The following is a 24,269-nucleotide window of genomic DNA, read 5'->3' as shown; positions in this document are numbered from 1 at the left end:
TGGCTCAATTTCACTACTATGTATTTAATATAGATTGAAAAGAAATCAATTTATTGTAAAACATTCTTGTAGTGGACCACCATTTATTAGATTACCAATGCTATACACAAATCTCAATCAGTTGAACATATTTTATTCTGTCACAACATCTGTTTTGATGATATATGTTCAAACGGGCCTCATCCAATATCCATAAAAGCCAATGGGAGTCCTTCCCACGAGATCTGGATCAGACTCAAAGGGGATTGATAGAAAATGCAAGCTTTTATAAAGGAACGTGGAAACTACCTTCTTCAAAATAATTCAAGCTTTGTTATTTAGAATTTGTAGATTCTATACTAATCTTCAAGCATAGGAGACAAATAAACCATCAATACAGGAAAGAACTTGTCAAATGCTTATATTTAATGAACGTCTCTCTTCAGTCATCTTCCCAACATTAATTTCAATTAAATACATTTTTAAAAATTTTCATCCCATATTAACTAATGTATCCAGTGTTAATTTATAAATCTCATACAAACTTTTGAACATGTGGCTAGCTGCAATGACATTTATTTAAAATATAAAAAGCAATTCTACATATTTTGTATTCATTTTCTGGCAGTCTTCAATCTGTGTAATCACATTATAACTAAGCCATTAAAACCCTAAACAATTCTCATACGATTATAACCAACTAAACTGCATTGTAAAGAAAATATTTTGTGCAGAATATTGTTTTTATTTTACCTACACTTTGACTAAGGTGACCAAATACAAAACCACTCTAGCTTTTACGTTAAGTGTCAATCTATTTTGTGTGCTAACCATTAGTTCAAATGTATTCTGTTTTTTTAAAAATTCTGGCTGTATTTCACTCAGCATTTACAATAAACATTTTGTAATGAATTACAGTACAAATGGAAGAAAGAGGTAATAAATCTTGCATAAACTGTTAGTTCAAAATTACACAAATAACTAAGTATATCATTTGTTTTTAAACAGTTACATAGCCAAAAATACAGGCCCAGCCAACTTTATTTAAATATCATTGGGCTCATTTAATATGAACTGTATGTCATGCTTCATGCATAATTTTCAGTCAGCACACTATTTTGACATTTAGGTGAAGATTGCTGATTGCTGTTGAGATTTTTTTCTTGATTAAATACATTTATTTTTACTGCCAAATAATCAGTTGTGGCATTTACTACCCTAAGCAATTCTGCTTATCACAGTGAAGATTTATAGTACTGCCCATGACTACTCTTCAAAATAGGAATTAAACATCACATGCAAAACTACACTAAATAAGCAATGGTTCCTATATTTCTTTCTGAACTTTAGCTAATGGTACAGGGATCATCACTGCATGGCTTCACTTCCCCTTCCAACAATAAATTCATCACAGCTTTAGTCAAGTAGCTGCATGTTCCTCTTTTTCCCACTGGGGGAGTGTTGTAAAATGAAGTCATGTCATCCTATAAAAACAAAAACAAAAAAGTGTATTTTTCTATCCGAGTGTTGATTGATAAGAATCAAGATTAACCATTGGTACAGAGTAAATTAATTGAAACCATTTTATAGGTGAAAAGTGCAATTCTCATTGTTGACATTGTCAGTCTTTTTGTGACAACTCATTGAACAATGAGTGTGTCATAAACAGGAACGTTAAAATCTAAGATTTTTCTAAAGGTATAATATATATGTGTTCAATTGCTTAAAGACTTTCTTAGAAATCTTAGAGTGCGCCTACTGTATTTGGGCATAGTTTTGTGAAAGAACATATTACATATTCTGGTCACATGATTTCCCTCTTAATTTCCTAATGACAGGTCGGTTTCTTCACATTGTTTGCAAAACATATTAGTTAGGTAATCTCTCTTCAAACATTATGGTTGGGCTGGTTTCAACTCCATGACTAAGGTTGTGTTTAAAAATGCAGCTAAAGTATGGGACTTATTCCATTAACCTTATAAGGAAAAAAAATATTTTCTTCCTAGACTCACATCACATAAAAGAGTCCAGGCATTTTAAAAGCTCAGTTAGGGATGATATGAAAAATTTGACTTCTTACTTATATTTAGGCCATGTTTACACTACAGAGACTATAGCAGCATAGCTACAGCGCAGTAGCTACACCTGCATCATCCCTTAGTGTAGACGCAGCCTTCAGCGACAGAAGGGGTCTTTCCATCATTCTAGGAACACTAGCACCCGGAGTGATGGCAGCGAGGTCGACAGAACCCTTCTTCTGTTGACCTGGCTATGTCTACACTGGAGGTTAAGTCAGTGTAACTATGGCACTCAAGGGTATGGATTTTTACCCCTGATCTTTCTTGCTATGTCAACCTCAATTTTAAATGTAAGCCAGGCCTTATTTGTGAGGATATTGTCTGATATTATACATGAAAGAAGAAGTGATTTTTAAAGGCCTTGATTTAGTAAGGTAGTTAGGAATATTATAATTACCTTGCTGAATCAGGGCCAGAGTTTGTGAAAAAACCCGAACTAAGAATTTCTTGTATTTTTAGTTTATGTTTGGGGAATGAATGCAAGGCACCTTAACTCCATGTAAAGCTTTCTGTGCTCGAAGAATTATTAATAGGGAAGTATTAACAGGGAAGTACTAAGAAGTAGAGCTGGTCAGGAATTTTTTGACAGAAGGATTTCTCATTGGGAAATGCTGATTCATCTACACTGGAACTTTTTTACTTAAACATATTTCTGGTCTGAGAGAAACACCCACACCCTAGCCTAGCTAACAGCCTCGTGGCTAGGGCCCTCACTCAGGCTGTGGGAGGTGCACAGACTTGAACCTGGGTCTCCCACATCCCGAGTGAATGGCCTAGCAACTGGGCTATTAGCTAGGCTGGAGTGGGTGTCTCTTATGTTTTTTTCATGAAAGTTTCCAAAAGATCTTAGGTTGGTCCTGCTGTGGAACATGAACATTTCTGAAATGTTGAAAATTTTCATGGGTGGAGAAACAGTTTCCCATCTGGGTCTACTAAGTAATGCATTCTGGCTTCAAACCACTAATTTAGTTTATGTTAATGACAATGGGTAAACACTTTAGATGCAAAACTGAGTTTGTGTTACCACCAAAATGTTCTTGTTGAGGTCAGCTGAAGTTACTGGGTACTCAGCACTTCTGGATATCTGGGCACTTATTTAGGTGCCTCAGAATGGATTTAGGATCCTAACTTCAGACTGTTTTTAAATATCATATCCTGCATCTATTTAGATACCACCACCGCTTACCTTCTTGCTCCCCTATCAAAGAGGAAACATTTCATTTTAAGACACCAACTTTTTCTAAGCATATTCAGGTTATTCCAGCTTTACCTAAACAATCATTCTAGCATTCAGTGAGGCAGGATACACTTTCTTTCAAGCACCTTTGTGGGCTGGTTGTCTAGCCCTCAAGGACTTTGAGTTCAAAGAGATTTAAGATGTCAGTCTCTGTTGCTATGAAGACACTTTTACAGGCTCTACAAGATCCATCCATTAACCTGTCATATAACATAGTACTTCAATAGAATTAAATTTCATGGATTCCATTTGGGAGTTCTGTATGTCTGTTTTATTTTCAACCTCACACATTTACAATTACCAAATTTTGTCTTTGATTGAGAAGAACTGTAAATTTTACATGAAGTGAATATTTTACTCACTTGTTTTTCAACTCCCTTTAGCCTGGTCTCATCTTTCTGGAAATAATGAAATGCTTCTTTCACCAGTTTGTCCAAATCCACTTTATCCTGAAACTCTAACTCAGGGTTTCTCTCCAAAATAACAGATACAACCATTAACAACTAGAATAGGGAAAAAACAAACAAACAAACAAACATCTTCATTATGGCAGTGTAAACAGGTAATTTTTGATTTTCTATATATTGAAAAAGCAGAATTTTATGTAAAATATACGTTTGAAATTGATGAAGTAGGTAGAACAGTCAAAAGATCATTACAGTAATCTGAACAAATAACCAACACTAGGGAATGGACAAAGGCTTAGCTGTAGGCAAGGGCAAGCATTTGTAAATATGAGACACATTAAACAACTAAAATCTAGATGTACTACCAATGCAATCTATATAAGCAACAAAGAACAAATTTAAGTCCAAGGATACCGAATTCCTTGCAGCTGGAACAGCATTTAAAATGGGAATAACTGACTTGCATGACTGGCTTGCAGGCCTTAAGAGTGTGACTAGCAGTTGGTGGTGGATTGCATATTGATCACTTGTGTCCTTGGGGACTCTAGGCCATATCTTTCAGCTGCAGGTTGAGATATTGTACTCAACATACCAGTAGTTGTTGGACATGATCAAAATAGTTTGGAACTCTTAAGTGCCAGGAAATATCCAGGGACAGATTCATAGTCGCAGGCAAGAAATACTAGGCAGCTATTGAAGGGAAAACTGACCCCTAGTTTGCTCAGACAGCCCAGGGACTGGTTCTGGGGGGAAGGTGCATAACAGGATGGCAGGACTCTATTGCCTCACTTTGTTTGATTAGCATGTGTTTTAACACTGGAGGGAGCTGGTGGTTAAATACTGTTGATTCAGTGGGGCAAGTGTGGCTCTTTGGATTGCCCAACAGAGATGGGAGGGAGGAGTTGTCATTTGGCAGGTGGAACTGGTGTTTAGAACAGTTGGGCTTTGAAGAAAGGATCCCATGGCTTAAGCTGGGGGCGGCATACAGTGCTATTTTGGAATTATCTTTTTGTTTGAAAGTCTGGCCCAGTATTATTAACTCTATGGCTACTGTTTGCTTTGTTTGGTGCAGTGTGGGGACCCCAACATCCTGAAATGTGTTATCCAACTACATTAATGTGAAACTGCTTAATATAAAACACAAAAATCTGTGGAGACAGTGTCCTAAAAACTGCCATAGTAGTTTGGATCTGCAAGTGCTTATCTGTGATTTTAAACCAGTCCTGTTAATTCAATTCTCTATGGGGTTCAGTTACTCTTTCTCAAAATTGTTACAAACAAGTCATGTATAGAAAACTTCTCTTAATCATATGGTACTGACCTCTACAATAATCTGTCTGTATTCGGGCTGGTCAATATTTTGCAACATGTCTTCAACCAGAAGGGAAAAATTCATCTCGTACATAGTCATATCAGATAGTGTTGGCTGCTGAAAAAGAAACAATACAAATAATAAAATGCTGCATGTATTTTAACCATTTGATTTCAATAAAAAAAAATTCTAATATAACTGGTTGGATTATTTGTTGTGGATTATTTATCCAACATTAACAATCTGGGTTCCGTTGGATCAAAGGGGAAGCAAATTTCTAGTCAACGATAACAGCATTCTGTTAGGAGTCTTGTCTGAGATTTTTTTGCCCTTCAGAATATTAAAATATTTTCACTGCAGTTACAAGCAAATAGTAAACTCAAAGCTTCTTCCAGCACCATATGTCCAATATGTTATTTTACACCTGGAATCCTTTGTTATCTGTAGCACATATTTCATGAAAAGAGAAGAAAAATACAATGGCAATGCATTCAGTAGTTTAAAAACCAATGTGCAACTCTCTAAATATTTTCTTTTTTACCTGTGGTAAATATTTTTCTGCTACTATTACACCATTGGGGGTTCTCTCCAAGATTTGCCACACCCTGTCATAGAAACCATGGGGAGTTCGATTCAGAGAACCATCTATTTGACGTCTGTTAAGCCAACATCTGTGAACAAAACAAAATGACTGAAGGGCTTGAAAAACCAATCTGTTTCGGATTCAAAACAAAGCTTTCTTTGTGGATTAATTAAGCCATTAGGGTAAGCAACAACAGTAAATATCCATCAATGATGCACACACAGTATATGTTGCATTTCCTGATAAATATTTCATATGGAAATAAAAATAGAACCTAAAGAGAACAAAAGCAAGATGATTTAGAAGCTGGAGCGTTATACTCAAATGTGGGATGGTGTCTTATTAACTGGTCTAAAAATTTAACACTTAAATTGATTTAACTTAGAACACAGGACAAGACATAGGCCAAATTAAACTCTGCTGTAACTCCACCAAAGTCAATGGAGTTACCAGGCACTAGGGAAGAATTTGACAGAACATCTATAAGAAAACATATATACGTTTAGGGAAAGCAAATTTGCCATTTAATTTACCTGAGATATAATTTGTCAGGCACATGTGTATGGCACCAAAATGTTTACACCTTGCATAAAGAAGAAACCATGATCCATGCTAGTACTACTACAGTATAAATATTTCCTTTATTATCCCCTCTACTGTATGTAATACACCTCTACCCCGCTATAACGCGACCTGATATAACATGAATTCGGATATAATGTGGTAAAGCAGCGCTCCGGGGGGGGGGGCGGGGGGGGGAGGGGAGAGGCGGGGCTGCATACTCCGTCAGATCAAAGCAAGTTCAATATAATGCGGTTTCACCTATAACATGGTAAGATTTTTTGGCTCCTGAGGACAGCGTTATATCGGGGTAGAGGTGTACAATTTACGGTGCTAGTACAGCTTCCATATTAAAATCCTGCAATTCCAAATAACAGTGCAAAAAATGTACTAAGCTGAAGAGACATTTTTGCATGCTGTAATTTAAATTAAAAAAAAAATTGAAGTTGGTAAACTGAAATTTTGTTGGTACTTCATCCCAAATGTTCAGTGCTTTACAGCATTTGTAATTTTAAAGAAATTAAGAAACCTACATTTATGAAGTTGATTCTATTGTTAATTTAATAAAAAGGGTTTAGTAGACTAATGTAGTGCAGTATTGCCAACCACGAGCATTGAAAAATCATGAGATCAGCTTAATCATTAGATTTTAAAAGATAATAAATTTTGGATTGTTTGTCATCCAGTTTTTGAGCTTTGGGTGGATCATATCTTCAAACTTTTCTTTGCAATTATAAAGGACTACAAACTTAAGTTTTTTAAGAAGAAAGGTGAGATTCTTACAAAGAAACATGACCCCCAGAGCTGGGGCTTTAAAAAAGACAAATATTGCAAGACTAGCAACAAAACTGTGAGAAGTGGTAATAATGGAATGGTTGTAATGAGTAAATTCAGTCTACAAAATTACAGTCTATGGTAGCAATATTTCATAGTTAGTTTATAATACTTTTATTTAACTGAAAAAAAAATCTTTCCTAGCAGCAGTATAGTCCTCATAGGTCTTCTCTTTGAAGGAGAAAATCTTTTCCCATGCAGCAGGAGTTTGTACAAGCTCTCTTTACTGAACTGAAAAAGCTTTTCTTAGAAACCAAACTAAGTTCTTAGGGTAAGTGCTGTTTTCCTCAATTATTTTAATATTACTAAAAAGGAGTGCAGAAGAAAATGAATTGTGGACCAGGTGCCTCATTTCATACTTCATCTCTCAGCTCAAAAATATAGCTGTTTTATTAAAAATTAACAAGCCTTTTTTAGGAGAGCACTATGTCTAAATGTGCCAGACATTGGCGGCAGAGAAGTCAGAAAACTAAATGTTATGAATTATTTACCACACCAATTTGTGTAGGTAACCTAAATTTTAATTAGTGCTGTGTTTAATAGTTTTCTATAATTGAATGAGCTGGTCCCGTTAGGCTGTTAGAAAATTTATTACAACCTTAAACTCCTCATTTAAGATACACTCCCACCGTATAACATTTTGAGTGTTTGAACAGAGTAACAGAATAACCACCAGTTTCGGTTACCTTTACTCTCTGTGAAGAACGAAAGAGATATCTGTATTATTATTATGAATATTATATATACTGTTTATTAGATTACTAATCTAACTAATCTAATTACTAATCTGTTTATTAGATTACTATGATGCTGGTAGCTATCTGGGATCAAAGAGTTTATTTAATTCTTGTTGGTTATACATATCTGCAGGAAGGCAGGGAATGGCTTTAGAGATAATCCTAGTCACGAGAACTTAAGGGAACAAGCCCTGTGAAGTCTCCCTCCAGCCATGCTGGAGCTTCAGGTGGATGTTGGGAACAAAAGACTTTTTGAACTGTTAAAATGCCACAGCTCTGAGTTAAGAGTGGCAGACGGACAGGTCTGGAGGGAAGCAGATAGTATTCCGTTCCCAGATGTTGGAATGACTTGGATAAACTAGGCCTACCTAAATTGTTAGATAAGACAATATGCATATAGGCCTTTTATTGTTTTAATCCTTTGCTCTCTGATTTTTATATTCCTATGGGTAAATAAATAATACTTTTTTTTCCAAGAAGGTGTCTGGAGTTGCTGCACTGTCATATTCCCAAAAGAGAGTTTCTGGCAGGTGCCAAACACAGGCAGGCCTGCTAAGAAAACATGGTTAGTGACACAAAATGGCAATTTTCTGCAATATTTGTATGAATCCTATGTGCGCCTCAGGTCCTCGCTGTACTTTGCAGTACTACCCAGTGGGGGAGGAGGGAGAAAGAGTTAAGTCTGCTGTTGGGGCAGCACAAGTGACATCAGGTGGGGTGTCATCTTGCTGTCTGGGCTACAACGAATGAGTCATTAAGGAACTGGCTGAAACTGACCCAGATCAACAGAGGTTCCAGAAGCACAATGGAAGCTCCAGTGACTGAATGATCAATGCTATGGGTAGATGGGGTGGTGAACTCAGCATGTCCCTGTCTGAAGACAAAGGACAGAGAGGTGACAGTCAAGGGATAAACAATGGGCTTCTGGAGTAGGCTGCCAGCTCTCACATGGGACTGTCAAAGGGGTCAGAAAGAGACAGAGACTGAGTCCATTACAGCTTGGCTGGTGGATTGCTCTGGCTTGACCAGATGGACAAGGTAGATGGATTACGTATTATTAGTTTTGATTATATTTGCCTCCTCTCCAGCCAACCTACAAAACTGGATTGGACCAGGGCAGGAAAAGGCCCATGAACATAGAAGAGCAAAGGACTGTGGGTAGGATTAAAAGAGTCCTTCTCTCAAGGGAAACATGGTAGTTGTTTGGGGGAACCAGAATGACACACAACACTTTGCTGGGGATGTCTGAAGAAGTCAGGTCTGCCAAGGTTACCATCAGGGAATGATACGACAGGCATGCATGGAGACTGTTGTTTTAAAATCCTTCTTCTTTAAGTGCTTTTTAACTACTGCTAAAATAAATAATACTTTTGTTTTTGGAAGGCTGTCTGAATCGATGTACACAGTGACAGGGACAGCCTCCTCGATCCCTGTATACACCACTCATCACAGACTCCCGAAGAGAGAACATGCAGGATAAGAATGGTACATACACAGGATACTAGACCAGGCCCCGGACTATAAGAGTGGCAGAATTGTGAAACTCCGGCAAGACATCAGGCCTAGTACCTGAGGGGGTGCACTCAAGGGGGCACAGATATGGCTAACTCTGACATACTGGTGGCCGTGTGTGTGGGATCACGCCAATAGTGAATCTCCAATAAGTAACAACAGCACTAAAAACAAATATTGTAGAGGAAAAACCAAGAGAAAAATTGTCCTATATTTTTTTTCAGGAGGGGGAGGGAGAGAAGAAGAAAAAACGAATTGTGAATTGCTCAGGAAAGATGAGCTGGAAGAGTCGTGCAGTGAAAGAAAGCTAAATTTTAAAGAGCTGAAAAAGACACAGCTGGCTGGTCTGCTGTACACAGATGACCAGAAAAGGAATTGTCGCTCAGAACTGGATGAGGACTTGAGAAGAACACTCAGTTCATTGGTAGTCCAGCAGAGGTCAAGGGAGACAAAGGCCAGAATTGACCAGCAGGACTGGGATCCCAGAGGGAGGTGTAGAGGATGATGTACACAGTGACTGAAGAAACAACCGGATGCCATTAAGAGTTCCCTGAATCAGCAGAGTCTAGAGGAGGAAAAGCTGCATCTGGAAGAAAAGAAACTGGAGCTGGTGCAGTGCCAGCATGAGTAGAAACAGAACCACCACGAGCAGGATGTGAGAGAGAAGATATGAATTGGACCTGGAGCTACTGCACAGTCAGTATATATCAATTTGGTAAGTGGCACTGAACACCAGCCTTAGGAGACAGCACAGATTTAAAATGATTACCTTGCTACAGGTATGGAAATGACATGGATGTGTTTTATATGCTTTGGAGGTGAGCTGTGAATTGAATGTATGGTACCTATCTCCTTTACTGACAGGGAACACTGTCACCCATATGGCCCAGAAGGACTATAGAAATTATGAGCCATGTAAGTAAGTCTTACTGCAAAAATTTAAACTAACACACAGCCTGTAAGAGGAAATTTCTGACCTCAGTCTCCCACATCAATTTGTGATCAGCATGGAGATAATGCCCTCAGCTTCTATCCTGCTCATTTGTGATGCACCAACTAAAAATGCTCTCTCTGGCAGCTAATAAAAACTAGGCTACAGCCTTGAAGGAGATGGTACATGTCAGACAACGTGGCTGGGCTTGAAGATGCTGAGGAGACAGGGGATTTAAACAAGGAATAATTACAGCTCAGAAGGAGGTGGTCAACGAGCAGCAGATAAACCCTGCTCTGACTGGAGAAAACTCCTTAAGTAACTAGTCTTGGGATGTTGTTTGCTTCCTAGTGTCAGGCTAGGTGAGGAAAATCCTACACATCAGACGTCTACAGTATCAAATATTGCTTTATTGTAAAGTTTCACACAAGGATTATGGGGCAATAGAGCAGGTTTTTAGACATGTACAAGAAAATCAGAAAAATCGAAGACAGCTAAAAGAACAAACAAATCAATGTGTGTCTTCACTACCTCTCTATACATAATTAAGAATATGTTTTAGTCATGGGTATTTTTAGTAATATATCCCTGACTAAACCTTGGGAGCAGATTTGTGCTGGGGGGGGGAGCAGCCTAGGACCCCTGCTGGTGTTGGGGGGAGGAAATGGCGGGCGGTGGTGCGCAGCCCTGGACCACCGCTGGTGCTGGGGGTTGGCGAGGCTGGCAGGCTCCCTACCCGGCTCCCCAGAAGCAGCGACATGTCCCTCCCTCAGCTCCTAGCTCCGCGTACTGCCCCCGCCCCAAGCGCCGGCTCCGCAGCTCCCATTGACTGGGAACCGCAACCAATGAGAGATGAGGGGGCAGTGCCTTTGGGCAGAGGCAGCGCACAGAGCTAGGAGCTGATGGAGGGACATGTTTCCGCTTCCCGGGAGCCCCCCCAGGTAAGCGGCTCCCAGAGCCCTTACCCCCTCCTACACGCACCCAAACTCCTGCTGCTGCTCCTGGGGAATGGGGGGCAGTGGCCCAAGACTGCCCCAGCAGCAGCTGGTGCAGGTGGCCCAGGGGCTGCCCGAGCTGCTCAGGTGGCCTCTGGGCCAGCCGCCACGGAGGTCCCAGAAAGTCATGGAATCCCTGAATTCCATGACCTCCGTGACAAACTCACAGCATTATACATAATGTATGACTGAAACTTTATTAATTGCAGACACCAGTGATTTAAGATGCATACAGATTATTTCAGAAACACAAAGATTATGCAATTGATCTATTATGAATAGCAGCATGAGATACAAACTCAGATCTCATTACCTCCCTTGCTGCTGTGGCTGAAGAATATCCAACAGAAGCTGCTTCACCTCACTAGGCGACAGCTGGTATAAATCCATGGGTGGCATATCCCCGGCACGGATTGTTAGTTCATACTTCATAGCATGAATAATCCATCTGAAATATAAGGAGGAAAATATTTATTTATAGGACATTACATATACACGTACCCTTCAAAATGTATGAAACAGAACTTTTTAATAACATAGTTCTCCTCTACCTAGACAGACAGCTGGAGAAAAAAAATCATGTGGTTCCTTTTGAGTTTAACTATATGTGTTTATATACAGTTCTGAATTACAGAATGTATACTTTTTACTAGAAGACAAGAAAAGTGCAATTTCCTAAAACAAAACGGTCTGATGCAATACCCCTACAGAACCCAGAAAGATCCTTTTTATGTAACTTGGGCTGCCAAGAGATACATCAATAACTCGGTCAACAAGATGCTATTATATCAATTTTACTTTGTGATGGAGTTTGTTCAGATTCCCACAGTGCATTTTACATGTCTGATGCAAACTGAAAGTAGTACTATATAAACAGTTTTAGGAGATGGGTTGTAAAATAATTGTGATCTATATGTGGCATTTACATGGAAGATATGCTTGCCCCATGAATTTCCACTTATATCACTGACCTTCACTGAAAAAAGCGTTACCTGTCCTCTCATATTAAAAAAGTCAATTAATATTTAAAATTATTTGCTGTTGTGATTTAATTAAAATAATTATGGAATCAATACTATTTTTCTGTTCAACATTCAGTCTTAGGTAAGCAGAACTTGCAAACCATTAGAAAGGAGATGGAAAATGGTTTCTTTTACATCTTACAGAAACAATTAAGTCCTACAGTCTTTAACTGAATAATGAGTATGAAAAGACACTGTATTGCAAGGTCAATTTGGGAAGCAGGATTACTCAGCTACCCTGTTTTCTTACTAAGCATAGCTCCTTCAGCACACAAGGGTATTTGCTGTCAGATGTTAAAAGAAATTTGACTAGGTCTGGCCTGCTAGGGCAGGCATCCCATAACATTAAACTCAATAAAAGTGGTTCTAGGGCTTAGAGTCTCTGTTCAGTTACCACAGTGAAGGAATAAAGAGAGGATGAAATACACAAGTCTATTTATAGCAAGTATTTCTTAGGGATTCACCTTTCACCATTGTATTAAACTTTCATACATATTACTTTGTTTAAAATACAACATATCCTCAAAAGAAATTATTTAACAGTACCCAATCTATTTATATAAACACATTCATAAGTCTTAAAACTTTGTAATTTCACAGGTAAGAGTATCTAATATTTCTGTGATGCCAGCAAGACTCCTACACCTGGACATATATTCTACATTGCTTTGCAGAGTAGAGCCTGATTAGGAGCTGCTGTACACTCTACCATCTGACAATTATTCCCAAGGGATCACTTGCTAACTTGTGACTGATAAATGTGCAGGGCATCCTGATCAGGCCTATTCCCCACACCAGTCATAAGCCTTATGCTGGGCCTGAAGGACGGAGTAGTATAGGAGCTATTCATATGCCTGCTGGGGACCCTCCTACATGGGGGGGGGGGAACACTAGTTTGGAAATTGCAGCTGTTTTCCACTCCCTTTTGCACCCCCAGCATAGTGCAAAAGAAGTAGAACAAGACTGAGAATCTGTACATAATGCCTACTCATACATTGGGCAAAGATGGGTCATAGTTCATGAGCTGCGTGTTACCACCTTCAACAAATGATTAGTAGATTGATATACTGGACTTTAAAAAAAAAAAACTAACTTGCAGTCTCAAACCCCTCCCCCCCACAGTAGTCAAAATTACAAGTTATTAATTCAAATAACTCAAGACAAATAAACTCATGTTTGCATCCGTTTTAACACTGATTCCACAGTGCAAATTGAAAAGCTTTGTAGTCTCCATTTAAAACCCTAAATTATTCACACAGTTCCTGTGTATGCGTGTAGACCAGGGGTCGGCAACATTTGGCACGCGGCTCGCCAGGGTAAGCACCCTGGCAGGCCGGGCCGGTTTATTTACCTGCTGACGCGGCAGGTTTGGCCGATCGCGGCCCCAACTGGCCGCAGTTCGCTATCCCAGGCCAATGGGGGTGGCGGGAAGCCGCGGCCAGCACATCGCTCGCCCATGCCGCTTCCCGCTGCCCCCATTGGCCCGGGATGGCGAACCGCAGCCAGTGGGGGCCGCGATTGGCCGAACCTGCCGCGTCATCAGGTAAATAAACTGGCCCGGCCCGCTAGGGTGCTTACCCTGGCGAGCCGCGTGCCGAACGTTGCCGACCCCTGGTGTAGACTGAATCACTGTTTACGAAACTTTTGAATGCTAAGTCCCCACTTTAGGAAAATGAAACCATTTACACGCTCCAACCCTGCAACTCCACCCCTTGCTGAAAGTCGAGACGTCCTAGTGTATACATCTTCTTTGCCCACTCCCCACAAATAGTTCTTATTGCCCCTCATCCCCCTGCCCCACGTTTGGGAAATGCTGATGTAGATCTTCAAAATAGGATTCATCATCTTCTTTCTTACATGCTTTGATGAGCCATGATATAGGCACCTAAGTTAAAGCCCATTCCAATGACAATACATGCCTCAAAGCTATTGTTTCAGAGTCTACAAACTCATGCAGATGTCGCTGCATTGCATCAGTTACATTCACTTCATGTTCTGAAAGTTCTCTCTGCAACTATAACTAGAGACTTTTTAAATAAATGAATTCTGAGACTTTTTAAAACAACTGAGAGATATGTCCATGCCTCCACACCGAGGGTAGTCCTTTGGGCATGCCTCATCTTACGGGGAACACTGACTTTAATAATACAAGTGCACTTTCAGATATTTTGTTCAGTCATTCCTCCTTCACTTTCCTGCCAAGTCCTGAGTAGCACCCTGAAAGCATAGATGTCAGTAAGACTTAAGTCAGAGCCAGGAACATTTTCCTGCTTCCCTTTTGTGCTAGTTATGTCATCAAGTGTGGCAAGGGACTCAAAGTCAGGACGTATGGCAGGATAAGTGATTTTCAACTATAAAAAAATATATTGACTTTTAAATGACTAACAAATACATGTCTGTTGGTTACTTAGGATGTTCAACAAAGTTTCTGAATAAAGATTTGAAGCTGATCTTTAAAAATCACCATGCAACCAAGGGTTTGATATTTTGAGTTAATGAGAGAGATGTGCCCCATTTCTCAGTGTGTGGTGAAAGACAGAAACAGGTGTCACCCATATGAAAGGAAGCAGTGTTCTACAAAAGATGTATTATCAATGAAAACATGGTAATTTGAAGGTTTGTGTACTGCACTTGGATAATGATGATTCAGACAGCCATATGATTTGATGATTAATGGATAGTAAGGTAGATTTAGCCATGTAGATAGCTATCATTACCCCAATTCTCATATCAAAAGTCAGAAGCAAACCTGTAGAAATTGCTTTTAGTGGATTATGGGTTCAGAGCATCAATTACATTTATTTTCTTTGCCTGGACAAAGCAATGTCATTGCCCTGTTACTAAAATACAGAATTACCTTTGGAATCGGTTCACTGATACAAAGATGCAGTTTAGACATCAATAGGAGTTCATTCACTGACAAGGTATTTTCTGTTTGTAATTGCTTATGTGAGGTGTTCTGACAGTATAAAACGTGGAGATGAAAAATGTTTGATAAAATAAACCTTTAGCAGTATCTCCTACTAAAACCTGAGTGACAGAGCTTGGGTAGAAAGCAGGTGATTGGAGGTCTTTACAGTAATGGGTCTGTCAGGAACTTGATCTTTTTCAACATGAAAGCCAGACTACAAATCAATAATGAGAGACCAAATCAAATAATTATCAGACTGGAATACTATTTCTGTGAGAAAGTTAATTTACTTATTGAAGTGGGTGATAATAGTAAAATAAAATTGAATCTAAAAGGATGAAACCTTGGAACAGGGAGGAACACTGACACACTGGGATTGGTTTAAAGAAGATTCTGGGATGAGTCATGTGAATAAGCAGACACTGCAGAAAGTATGTTTTACAATGGGAAAAACTATTGCACTTATGAGCGACTCTACCAAATATGAACTGTTAATAAAACCAATATTTTAGTATGACTAAAGATAAGTTGACTTGAAAACACTGCTACTGCCCATGGGTACCTTGCAAATTATCCATACACTTGCAGTTACATTCCTTCTGGAATGTTTGCCAAAGAACATCTGGGAGGTCATAGTGGACCACAAGATAAATACGAGTCAACAGTGTAATACTGTTGCAAAACAAGCGAACATCATTCTGGGATGTATTAGCAGGACTGTTATAAGCAAGACATGAGAAGTAATTCTTCCGCTCTACTCCGCTCTGAATAGGCATCAATTGGAGTATTGTGTCCACTTTTAGGCGCCACATTTCAGGAAGGATGTGGACAAATTGGAGAGAGTCCAGAGAAGAGCAACAAAAATGATTAAAGGTCTAGAAAACATGATCTCTGAGGGAAGATTGAAAAAATTGGGTTTGTTTAGTCTGGAAAAGAGAAGACAGAGGGGACATGATAACAGTTTTCAAGTATGTGAAAGGTTGCTAGAAGGAGGAGGAAGAAAAATTGTTTTTCTTAACCTCTGAGGATAGGACAAAAAGCAATGGGCTTAAATTGCAGCAAGGGAGGTTTAGGTTGGACATTAGGAAAAACTTCCCAACTATCAGGGTGGTTAAGCATTGGAATAAACTGCCTAGGGAGGTTGTGGAATCGCCATCATTGGAGATTTTTAAGAGCAGGTTAGACAAACACCTATCAAGAATGGTCTAGATAATTAATCCTGCTACGAGTGCAGGGGACTGGACTAGATGACCTCTCAAGGTCCCTTCCAGTTCTATAAAAGGGAGATAGATGATTATCTAATGCCCCGATGGAGAAACTCTTCCATTTAGTAGGACAGGCAGGTCTGGTGGAGTCATTTCTGCTGCATGCCAGGTTGTTTTCAACTGCTAGAGAGCAGAATTTGTCAGTGGATGTCAGTCAGGCGGTGAGATGCAGGGATGTTGGCTTCAGGTATAGATTTGTCCCTCCAATTGTGTGATAACATCTGGTTGTATCAGGAATACAATCGGGGAGCCATGCTGACAGGATCATGAGATTGGAATACCAAAACTGCCTGGGTCTTGCTGAGGCTATTGTTAGGTCTGCATTTTGTTTGATCTTCCCGAGGATTCCTGGTATCAAAGGAATTGGCAGGTAGGAATACATGCGTCCCAGTGACCATGGAATCAGAAAGATGTCTGACAGAAAACCAAGACTGGCTCCTGCTCTGGAGAAGAAACTTCATTGTTTGTTTTTCTGGTCAGATGCAAACAGGTCTAAGCTCGAGTACTCCCATCTGCACAAAAATGGAGTTCCTGCGTGACCATTCATAGTTGTTTCAGTATTAATGACTGTGATGGTCCAATAGGGTATTCTGGGGAAGATGTAGAGCCACTGGCATGATGTGGTGTCTGAGGTATCATTCTCCTAAAGGTGGATCACGTCATGGCACAGCAGCAACAAGTGCTGCTTGTTGAGCTCTTCCCTGCTTGTTGCTATAGGGCATTCCTGTTGTGTTTGTGAGTACCTGTGCTGCGACAACTCAGAAGTGCTGGGAGGAAAGCTGTGCATGCCAGTTGAATGTTTATGGGAAGGTTCACCACCTGGAGGGACCAGAGGCCCTGGATCCAAAGGTGGCCCAGATGAGCTCCCCATCCTATTATGGATGTGTCTATCACCTTTGTTATACTGGAGAGAAATGAGGAGGATGACACTCCTCTACAGGTGTGTGGTGGGTCCTTCCACCAGTCTAACCAGGAGAGGATTTTCTGCAAAATTTTTACCAATGTAGCGTGTATATAGTGTCTGCTATGTAGATTCACTGATCTCCGCAACTTTTGCATGGAGCAAGGTGAAGTCTGGTAAAATGCATCACATAGGTACAGTTTCAGGCAGATTTGGGCCAATGTTCTTGGATGAGACTGAACCTGGTTGATGAGATTTAGAATGGTGAGAAATCTGACATGCGGCAGATACTGTCACTATGAACTCTGTGCTCTGAGTACGGGTAAGAATGGATTTTGCTCTGAGGCTCAGTGCAGTGAAGAGAATGAGGATTACTCAAACTGAATCGTTCACTCGCTGAGATGACCAACGTCAGACTAACCAGTTCAAGTAAGGGCAGATTTGAATTCCTTGCCTTTTCAGATGTGCAGCCACAATTGCTAGACACTTGGTGATGACCCTCTGGGCTGTGGATAGGCTAAAGGGAAGAACTCTGTATTGGTAATGAGACTCCCACAAGAAATAGGTGGTATTTCCTGTGGGCCAAGTGAATTCGATATGAAAGAATGCATCCTATCTTGAGGACCTAGAGTTGGAATTATGGACACCAACATCACCATCCTGAACTTTAATCGACAAATGAATTTGCTGAGTTGTCGAAGATATAGGATGGAGCGCCATCCCCCTTTCTTCTTTAGGACCAGGAAGTAACGGGATTAGAATCACCAGCCCTGGAATTTCATGGGCACATCTTCCACTGCTCCGAGTTGCAGGAGGAAGTCTACTTGTTTCCTGAATAATATCTTGAGAGGCGTCCCCAACGGGGAAAGGAAAGGGGGTGAACTGTAGGAATGGATTTACACTGGAGTACCCCTTGTGCACAATCTCCAAGAAACACCGGTCTGAGGCAGTCCCATTCTCTGCCTCCAAAAACAAAATCAAACAGTTCACAATGGGATTGGAGGAAAAATAGGATTTACTGGTTCTGCAAGGCTGGAGACTACACTGTCAAACCTACGTTCATGAGATAGATGGAAGATGGGTGTGCAGTGGAGGAGGAAGAGGCAGAGGGTCTCCTCCCCTGGAACCTCTGCCCCTCAAAGGCTCAGACAATCTCTGCTGGCTATAATGGTACAAGGATGGTTGCTTCTACCCCAACAGGGATTAGGGCTTGTACTGTCTCCTTCTGGGAGCTAGGGTTTACACACCAAGGAAGCATAAGGTTGCCCTTGAGTCTTCTCCTCACTGTTCTTATTAAAGCGGTGGCAGACTCAACACCCCACTTTTTAGGGCCCCTGAAAGAGACTTCGGGAGGGCAGGTATTAAAATGGTAGACGGGGTGAACTAAAAGGAGTGAGCTTTACTATCATGGCTTCCAGTCCCACTATCTCCTGGGACCACATAATTTACCATGACACCCTTGAGAGCCTCCCTTGTCCTGATCTTGAGAGATGTCCTGACCAGACTGAGCCAAACAAAGCAACCCAGATGACATAACCACTTCTGCTGGCTCCAGAAGAGTCCTGAACACCACCTGGAATATGAGACTTGGGTTCCTGATCTCATCCCTTCCTTTATATGCCATTTTCCTTTCCCTACTTTATTTCTTCTCTTTCCTATCACTTTCTCTTTTTGACTTCTCTAGAAAATACAATTGTACATTTTGCATCAGTGCTGTAGAGCAATGCCCTAACCAGCTCAATGCTAGTACAACTTTGCCAGGTCTCAAAGTGGCACACAAGACAACGTACTGGGTCCATGTTTCTTCAGCACGGAGGTTGCAAATGAGAGTCAGCAGCAGAGACAGAGTAGCATTTTCTATATTTCGTAATTTTTTTTGAGTCCTTTTGTGTGTGTGTCTGTCTTGTTTTGTCTTAAAGGAAGCAGTATCAAATTTTAACAGCAGCAGGCCATTTCAACTTACATTTTCTCTTCTTCCTCCCCCCTCCCCCCTCCCCAAAAAGGCAGTTCCTTATAAAAACTCTCTACAGCTAAAGGGATTGGACTAGATGACCTCTTGAGGTCCCTTCCAACTCTGATATTCTATGAATACATGATATTATCTTTACTAACCGTGGCAGAATTATAAAATATTTTTGCACAGAGAATTACTCTTGAACAGTGTCTCCAATATGCAGGCATAAACATGACTTCGCTCAATATTATGAGTACGTTTGTGCCATATCATATTGCTAAAAAAATCTGAAATGGTCATAACAGGTTACACTGCAACAGAGCAACCTGTATTCTGACTCCGTGTGCTTATTGGGGATATTACTGTGTTGATAAATACTGTGAAAAGTGTTACATCCTAAAAGGGTTCAAAATACAATAAAAGCGGTTTTGTCTGGCACTTCAACTGGAAAGCTCTATAAACCAGCATTTCTGATCTTCACTGACATCCTGTTTATAGTCTGGTTGGCGCAGGGCCAGTAGGGACAGCACGCAGAGCCGCATACCGCGCCTCCGCCTAGGAGCAGCCAGGACAGGTCACTGCTTGCAGGAAGCCGCCTGAGGTGAGCACCCACCTAATCCAGCACCCCACCCCCCTCTTATGCCCCAAGCCCCCTCCCATACCCAAACTCCCTCCCAGAGTCCACACCCCGCTCCCCCTCCTGCACCCCAACTCCTATCCCTGCATCCGAACTCCTTCCCTCTTAGTTAACTAGCATTTTTCACTAACTGGCACCCCCATTCCTCCAACATGCTAGATAAAACAGCTTTTACTGTAATTTTTTTATTGTGTAAATGTACATCTGAAAAGCAGACTGCATATTCCATCAAGTTGCACTGAAAGCATGCAAAGAAAATACACGTAGTGTAAGAAGAGGGGCATAAACTTTTACCCCTTGAGTGAAAAAATAATGCAACACAATTCTGAAATACATTTTAGAAAAAAGTTACTAACCTGTTCTATAACTGTTGTTTTTCGAGAGGTACATGTTCATTCCACACTTGGTGTCGGTTCGTCCAGCGCAGTGCCACCGGAAACTTTTCCCCTCAGCAGTACTTGTTGCGCTGCTTGAGGTTCCCCTGCTGCCATGAACCACTGCGTGACAGTATAAATGGCAGACCTGTCCCTAGCCCCCATCAGTTCCTTGTTGCTGTAATTCTGATGACGAGGGGTAGGAAGATGGGTTGTGGAATAGACATGTGTAACACATCTTGAAGAACAACAGTTACAGAACAAGTTAGTAACTGGTTTTGTTTCTTTGAATGATTGTACACCTGCATTCTACTCCTTCTGATTCATAAGCTGTAAGACAGGAGGCAGGATCAGAGTCTATTTCAATAAAAATTGGACAATGACTCATCCCATTGTAGCATCGTATCTGGAATCTTCATCTGCAGCATAGTGGGAGGCAAACATGTGGACTGAGGACCAGGTTGCTGCTCTTCAAATGTCTGCAATTGGAACTTGTGCCAGAAAAGCCACTGAGATTGATTGTGACCTCGTCGAACAAGCTGTGTCTGTGTCAGGTAGAGTGACATTAGCCAAGTCATAGCACATAATTATGCAGGATGTAATCCAAGAAGATTATCTGGGTAGAGATTGATTGACCTCTTATTGTGTCTTTTGGAGGTTTTCTGAAAGCGACTGGTTCTCTCCATGTAAAATGCCAAGGGTCTTCTGACGTCCAGGGTATACAAAAACTCTTCCTCGTTGGTTGTATTTGGTTTTGGGTAGAATACAGGCAAAGAAATTGGCTGGTTGATGTGGAAAGAGGAAAGCACCTTTGGGTTGAAATTCAGATGAGGATGCAGGTAAACCTTGTCCTTAAAAAATACTGTATATGAAGGACCTGACATTAATGCTCCCAACTCCCCTACTCTTCTGGCCAAAGTAATGGCCACCAAAAATGTCACCTTCATTGACAGATGCAGCAGCAATCAGGTAGCCAATGGTTCAAATGGGGACCCATAAGTCTTGACAATACTAAGTTTAGATCCAACAGGGAACAGAACCTTGGCACCTTATGGACATGTTATTGGAGAAAATAGAAAAATTGTCCATTTAAGGATGGACGCCAAAATAGCAGCCAGATGTACTTTGATGGAGTTAACTGCCAAATCTTGGTGTTTCAGATATAATAAGTAGTCCAGAATATGTTGGAACTGAAGAACTGGTTGGTGATACCCCATACTATTGAGACCAGATGGAGAAATGTCTCCATTTAGCAAAGTAAGTAGCTCTTGTAGAAGGCTTTCTACTATTTAGCAGGACCTCTTGAATGTCTTTTGAGCAAGCCTTCTCTCTATTGTCTAGCCATGGACCATCCATGCAATTAAGCAAAGGGATTATAGGCTCAGGTGGAATAGACGACCATGATTCTGGGAGATTAGGACCAAATCTAGTGGAAGTGAAATTGTAGGCTTCACTGAAAGCACCAGAAGAGTGGAGAAACAGTGCTGATGGACCCATGCTGCAGCTATAGGTATGACTCTGGCCTGGTCCTGTCTTATCTTTAGCAATACCCCGTGAATGAGTGGGACTGGTAGAAAAACATAAAGGAGCTGCGTGATCATGTCAGTAAAAAGGAATCTGTTATGAAACTTGTGCTGTGACCCTGTAGGGAGCAGAACTGCTGACACATTCTGTTGGACTTTGTCAAATAGGTCCACTTGGAGAAACCCCCACAGCTGGAAGATGTACCTGGCCATTTCTGAGTGAAGAGACCATTCATGATGACTTGTAAATGATCCACTCAGTTGATCTGCAAAGTTATTCTGTACACCCTGAAGGTAAGATGCTTCTAGAGCTAATGAGTTGGCAATACAGATCTCCCAGAGTAGAGTTGCTTCTTGACAGAGTGGAGAAGAGCAGCCCTGTTGAGGTAAAACATTGCTGCCATGTTGTCTGTAAGGACTAACAGGCTGCTTCCCTTGATCTGCAATAGAAATGCTTGACATGCCAGTCAGACAGCTTTCAGTTATGTGACACTGCTGTGTAAAGCTAAGTCCTCTGAGGACCATAGATGCAGTGTTTGTAGAGAACCCAAATGGGCTTCCCAGCCCAGAGCCAAACCATCTGTCACTAGCATGACAGTCAGTTGTGGGTGGGCAAAGGGAATACCTATACATACATTGGCTGGATCTGTTCACCAGTCTAGGGAGGTGAGGACATGGGAGGCTATTACTGCTGAGAGTAAATGATGGCAGCTTGGTGAATAGACTGATGACAGCCAGCTCGCAGAATTCTGAATTGCAGTCTGGCATGTTGAACCACATAGGTACAAGAGGCCACTTCACTCAGAAGCCTCAAATAGTTTTATGCCGTAGTGACCAGCCAAGCCTAAATCCATAACAATTGATTGAATTGCTGGGAACCCTTGAGTGTGGAAGAAAGGCCCTGGCTTGAGATGAGGCCATTACAGCCCCTATAAACTCTATCCTCTGTACTGGGGAGGAGAAAAAATTTTCTTTGTTGTTTAACAGTCCCAGAGCATTAAATGTTGACTGAATCCAGGCAACACTGTTCTGCACTTCTCATTTGGACTAGCCATTGACAAGACAGTTGTCTAAGTAGGGGGTAACACTGCACTCCCAATCTTAGGAGGAATGCAGCTAATACTACCATGACTTTTGTAAAGACCCTGGGAGCTGCTGACAGTTTCCAACAGTCATGTGCTGGATGTACCAACACTAAGAGTGGAATGTACATGTGCAATCACTTGAAGAACTAAGAAAGTTGAAGCTTTCCACTAATTTTTTTCTTCATGATGATTCTCCTCTACTGTACATAAATATAATTTTACATGATACTAGAATTAAATTTTTATCTTTACTGACATAGCATTTAAAGAAAAGAAGTAATATTTCTCATCCAAAGTATACGGTGAATACAGAACAGAAAAATAAAACAGCAGGGGACCTATTGTTAGAATAAATTAAATATAAATAGTTCACATGAAATCTAAGAAGCTTCAGGACAAAATTAGTAATTCAGAAGATGAGGATGTTATCCGACAGAAATATAAATTAAACCTGAAAAAGGTAAATCAGCAGTCAAGCAGAAACTACTTGAGAAAGAAAAGATAGCATCATAAAAACTCGGAGAACAGCCTCCACTTTAAAACTCTGTTTAGGTTTAATGAAGTGACTCCACCACGTAACACTGCAAAAAAGTAATACTCATTATACTGCACACTGTATACAGCTTGGCAGAGTAATGTGAATCTTACTACAACTTGCGTGATAAAAATGTTTTAATAGAGCTAGTACAGCAGAACTACATTCTGCTGAATGATCTGAAGTTTAGGTATAGGTTTAGGTATATTCAGAGAATATACTTGGAAAGACGAGTATATTCTCTGAATAAGAATGTGTATGTGATATTTACCTGAACTAGTCATTCTAACTTAGCTGGAAATATTACTATAGCAGAATACATGTTACATTAAACTAAGAGCAAAATAAATTAAGACTTAGTGCAAAATATAATAAATAAATAAAAGCTTCAGTGTATTTGCTTAAATGAATCACTAGCACACCAGGGCCCTGATCTTTGCTGGGGCATCTCGTTACTACCATAATACAAATAAATAATAAAAAAATCAGAAACAAAGACATGTTACTGACCCAACTCGTATTTTTAACATGCCACTAAATAGTTCAGGTGAGTTTGAGATGATCCAGCCAATATGAATGACAAGTTCTTGTTGAATTACAGCTTCCCTCTCATCCTGTAAATTGCATTTGTTGTAGATGATGTTCTTAATCACTCCTGGAGACAAGGGATTAGAAATAACTTCTTCTTCATGGCCAAAAGCTCCAAGAGTAACCTAAGAACATATTAGCAACAATGTAGGGAGAAAAACAGGAACAACAGATGACAATAATAAGTTAGACTTCATATTCTAACCTTTCCCTGGTAGTATTAAAACTGCATTTGGGGCAAAATATAGCGTGCTGTCAACTGATTGGTAAGAGTAACTGGCCCAAGAGAAGGTGACCTTACGAGGCCA

The 24,269-nt window shown here is 40.5% G+C and overlaps 1 protein-coding gene across 6 annotated transcripts in view; it reads right to left on the bottom strand.

Annotated features, from left to right (window-relative positions):
* Nucleotides 1–383: 383 nt before the first annotated feature.
* Nucleotides 384–24,269, bottom strand: part of PHKB (phosphorylase kinase regulatory subunit beta) — a 197,053-nt gene continuing 173,167 nt past the window's right edge. For 5 of the 6 annotated variants that reach the window (XM_054048875.1, XM_054048873.1, XM_054048870.1 and 2 more), the window contains 6 exons: nt 23,884–24,086; nt 11,480–11,614; nt 5,555–5,684; nt 5,023–5,130; nt 3,657–3,797; nt 384–1,463 (listed from right to left, as the gene is read on the bottom strand). In XM_054048875.1, the coding sequence (XP_053904850.1) occupies nt 1,326–1,463; nt 3,657–3,797; nt 5,023–5,130; nt 5,555–5,684; nt 11,480–11,614; nt 23,884–24,086 (855 nt within the window). In that variant the 3' untranslated portion in view covers nt 384–1,325. The remainder of the gene's footprint in view (nt 1,464–3,656; nt 3,798–5,022; nt 5,131–5,554; nt 5,685–11,479; nt 11,615–23,883; nt 24,087–24,269) is intronic. The other variant, XM_054048871.1, reaches the window with a different exon arrangement.

Source organism: Malaclemys terrapin, chromosome 14 (assembly GCF_027887155.1).
Source record: "Malaclemys terrapin pileata isolate rMalTer1 chromosome 14, rMalTer1.hap1, whole genome shotgun sequence".
Classification (NCBI taxonomy): domain Eukaryota; kingdom Metazoa; phylum Chordata; order Testudines; family Emydidae; genus Malaclemys; species Malaclemys terrapin.
This window is presented reverse-complemented; position numbering and strand designations above follow the sequence as displayed.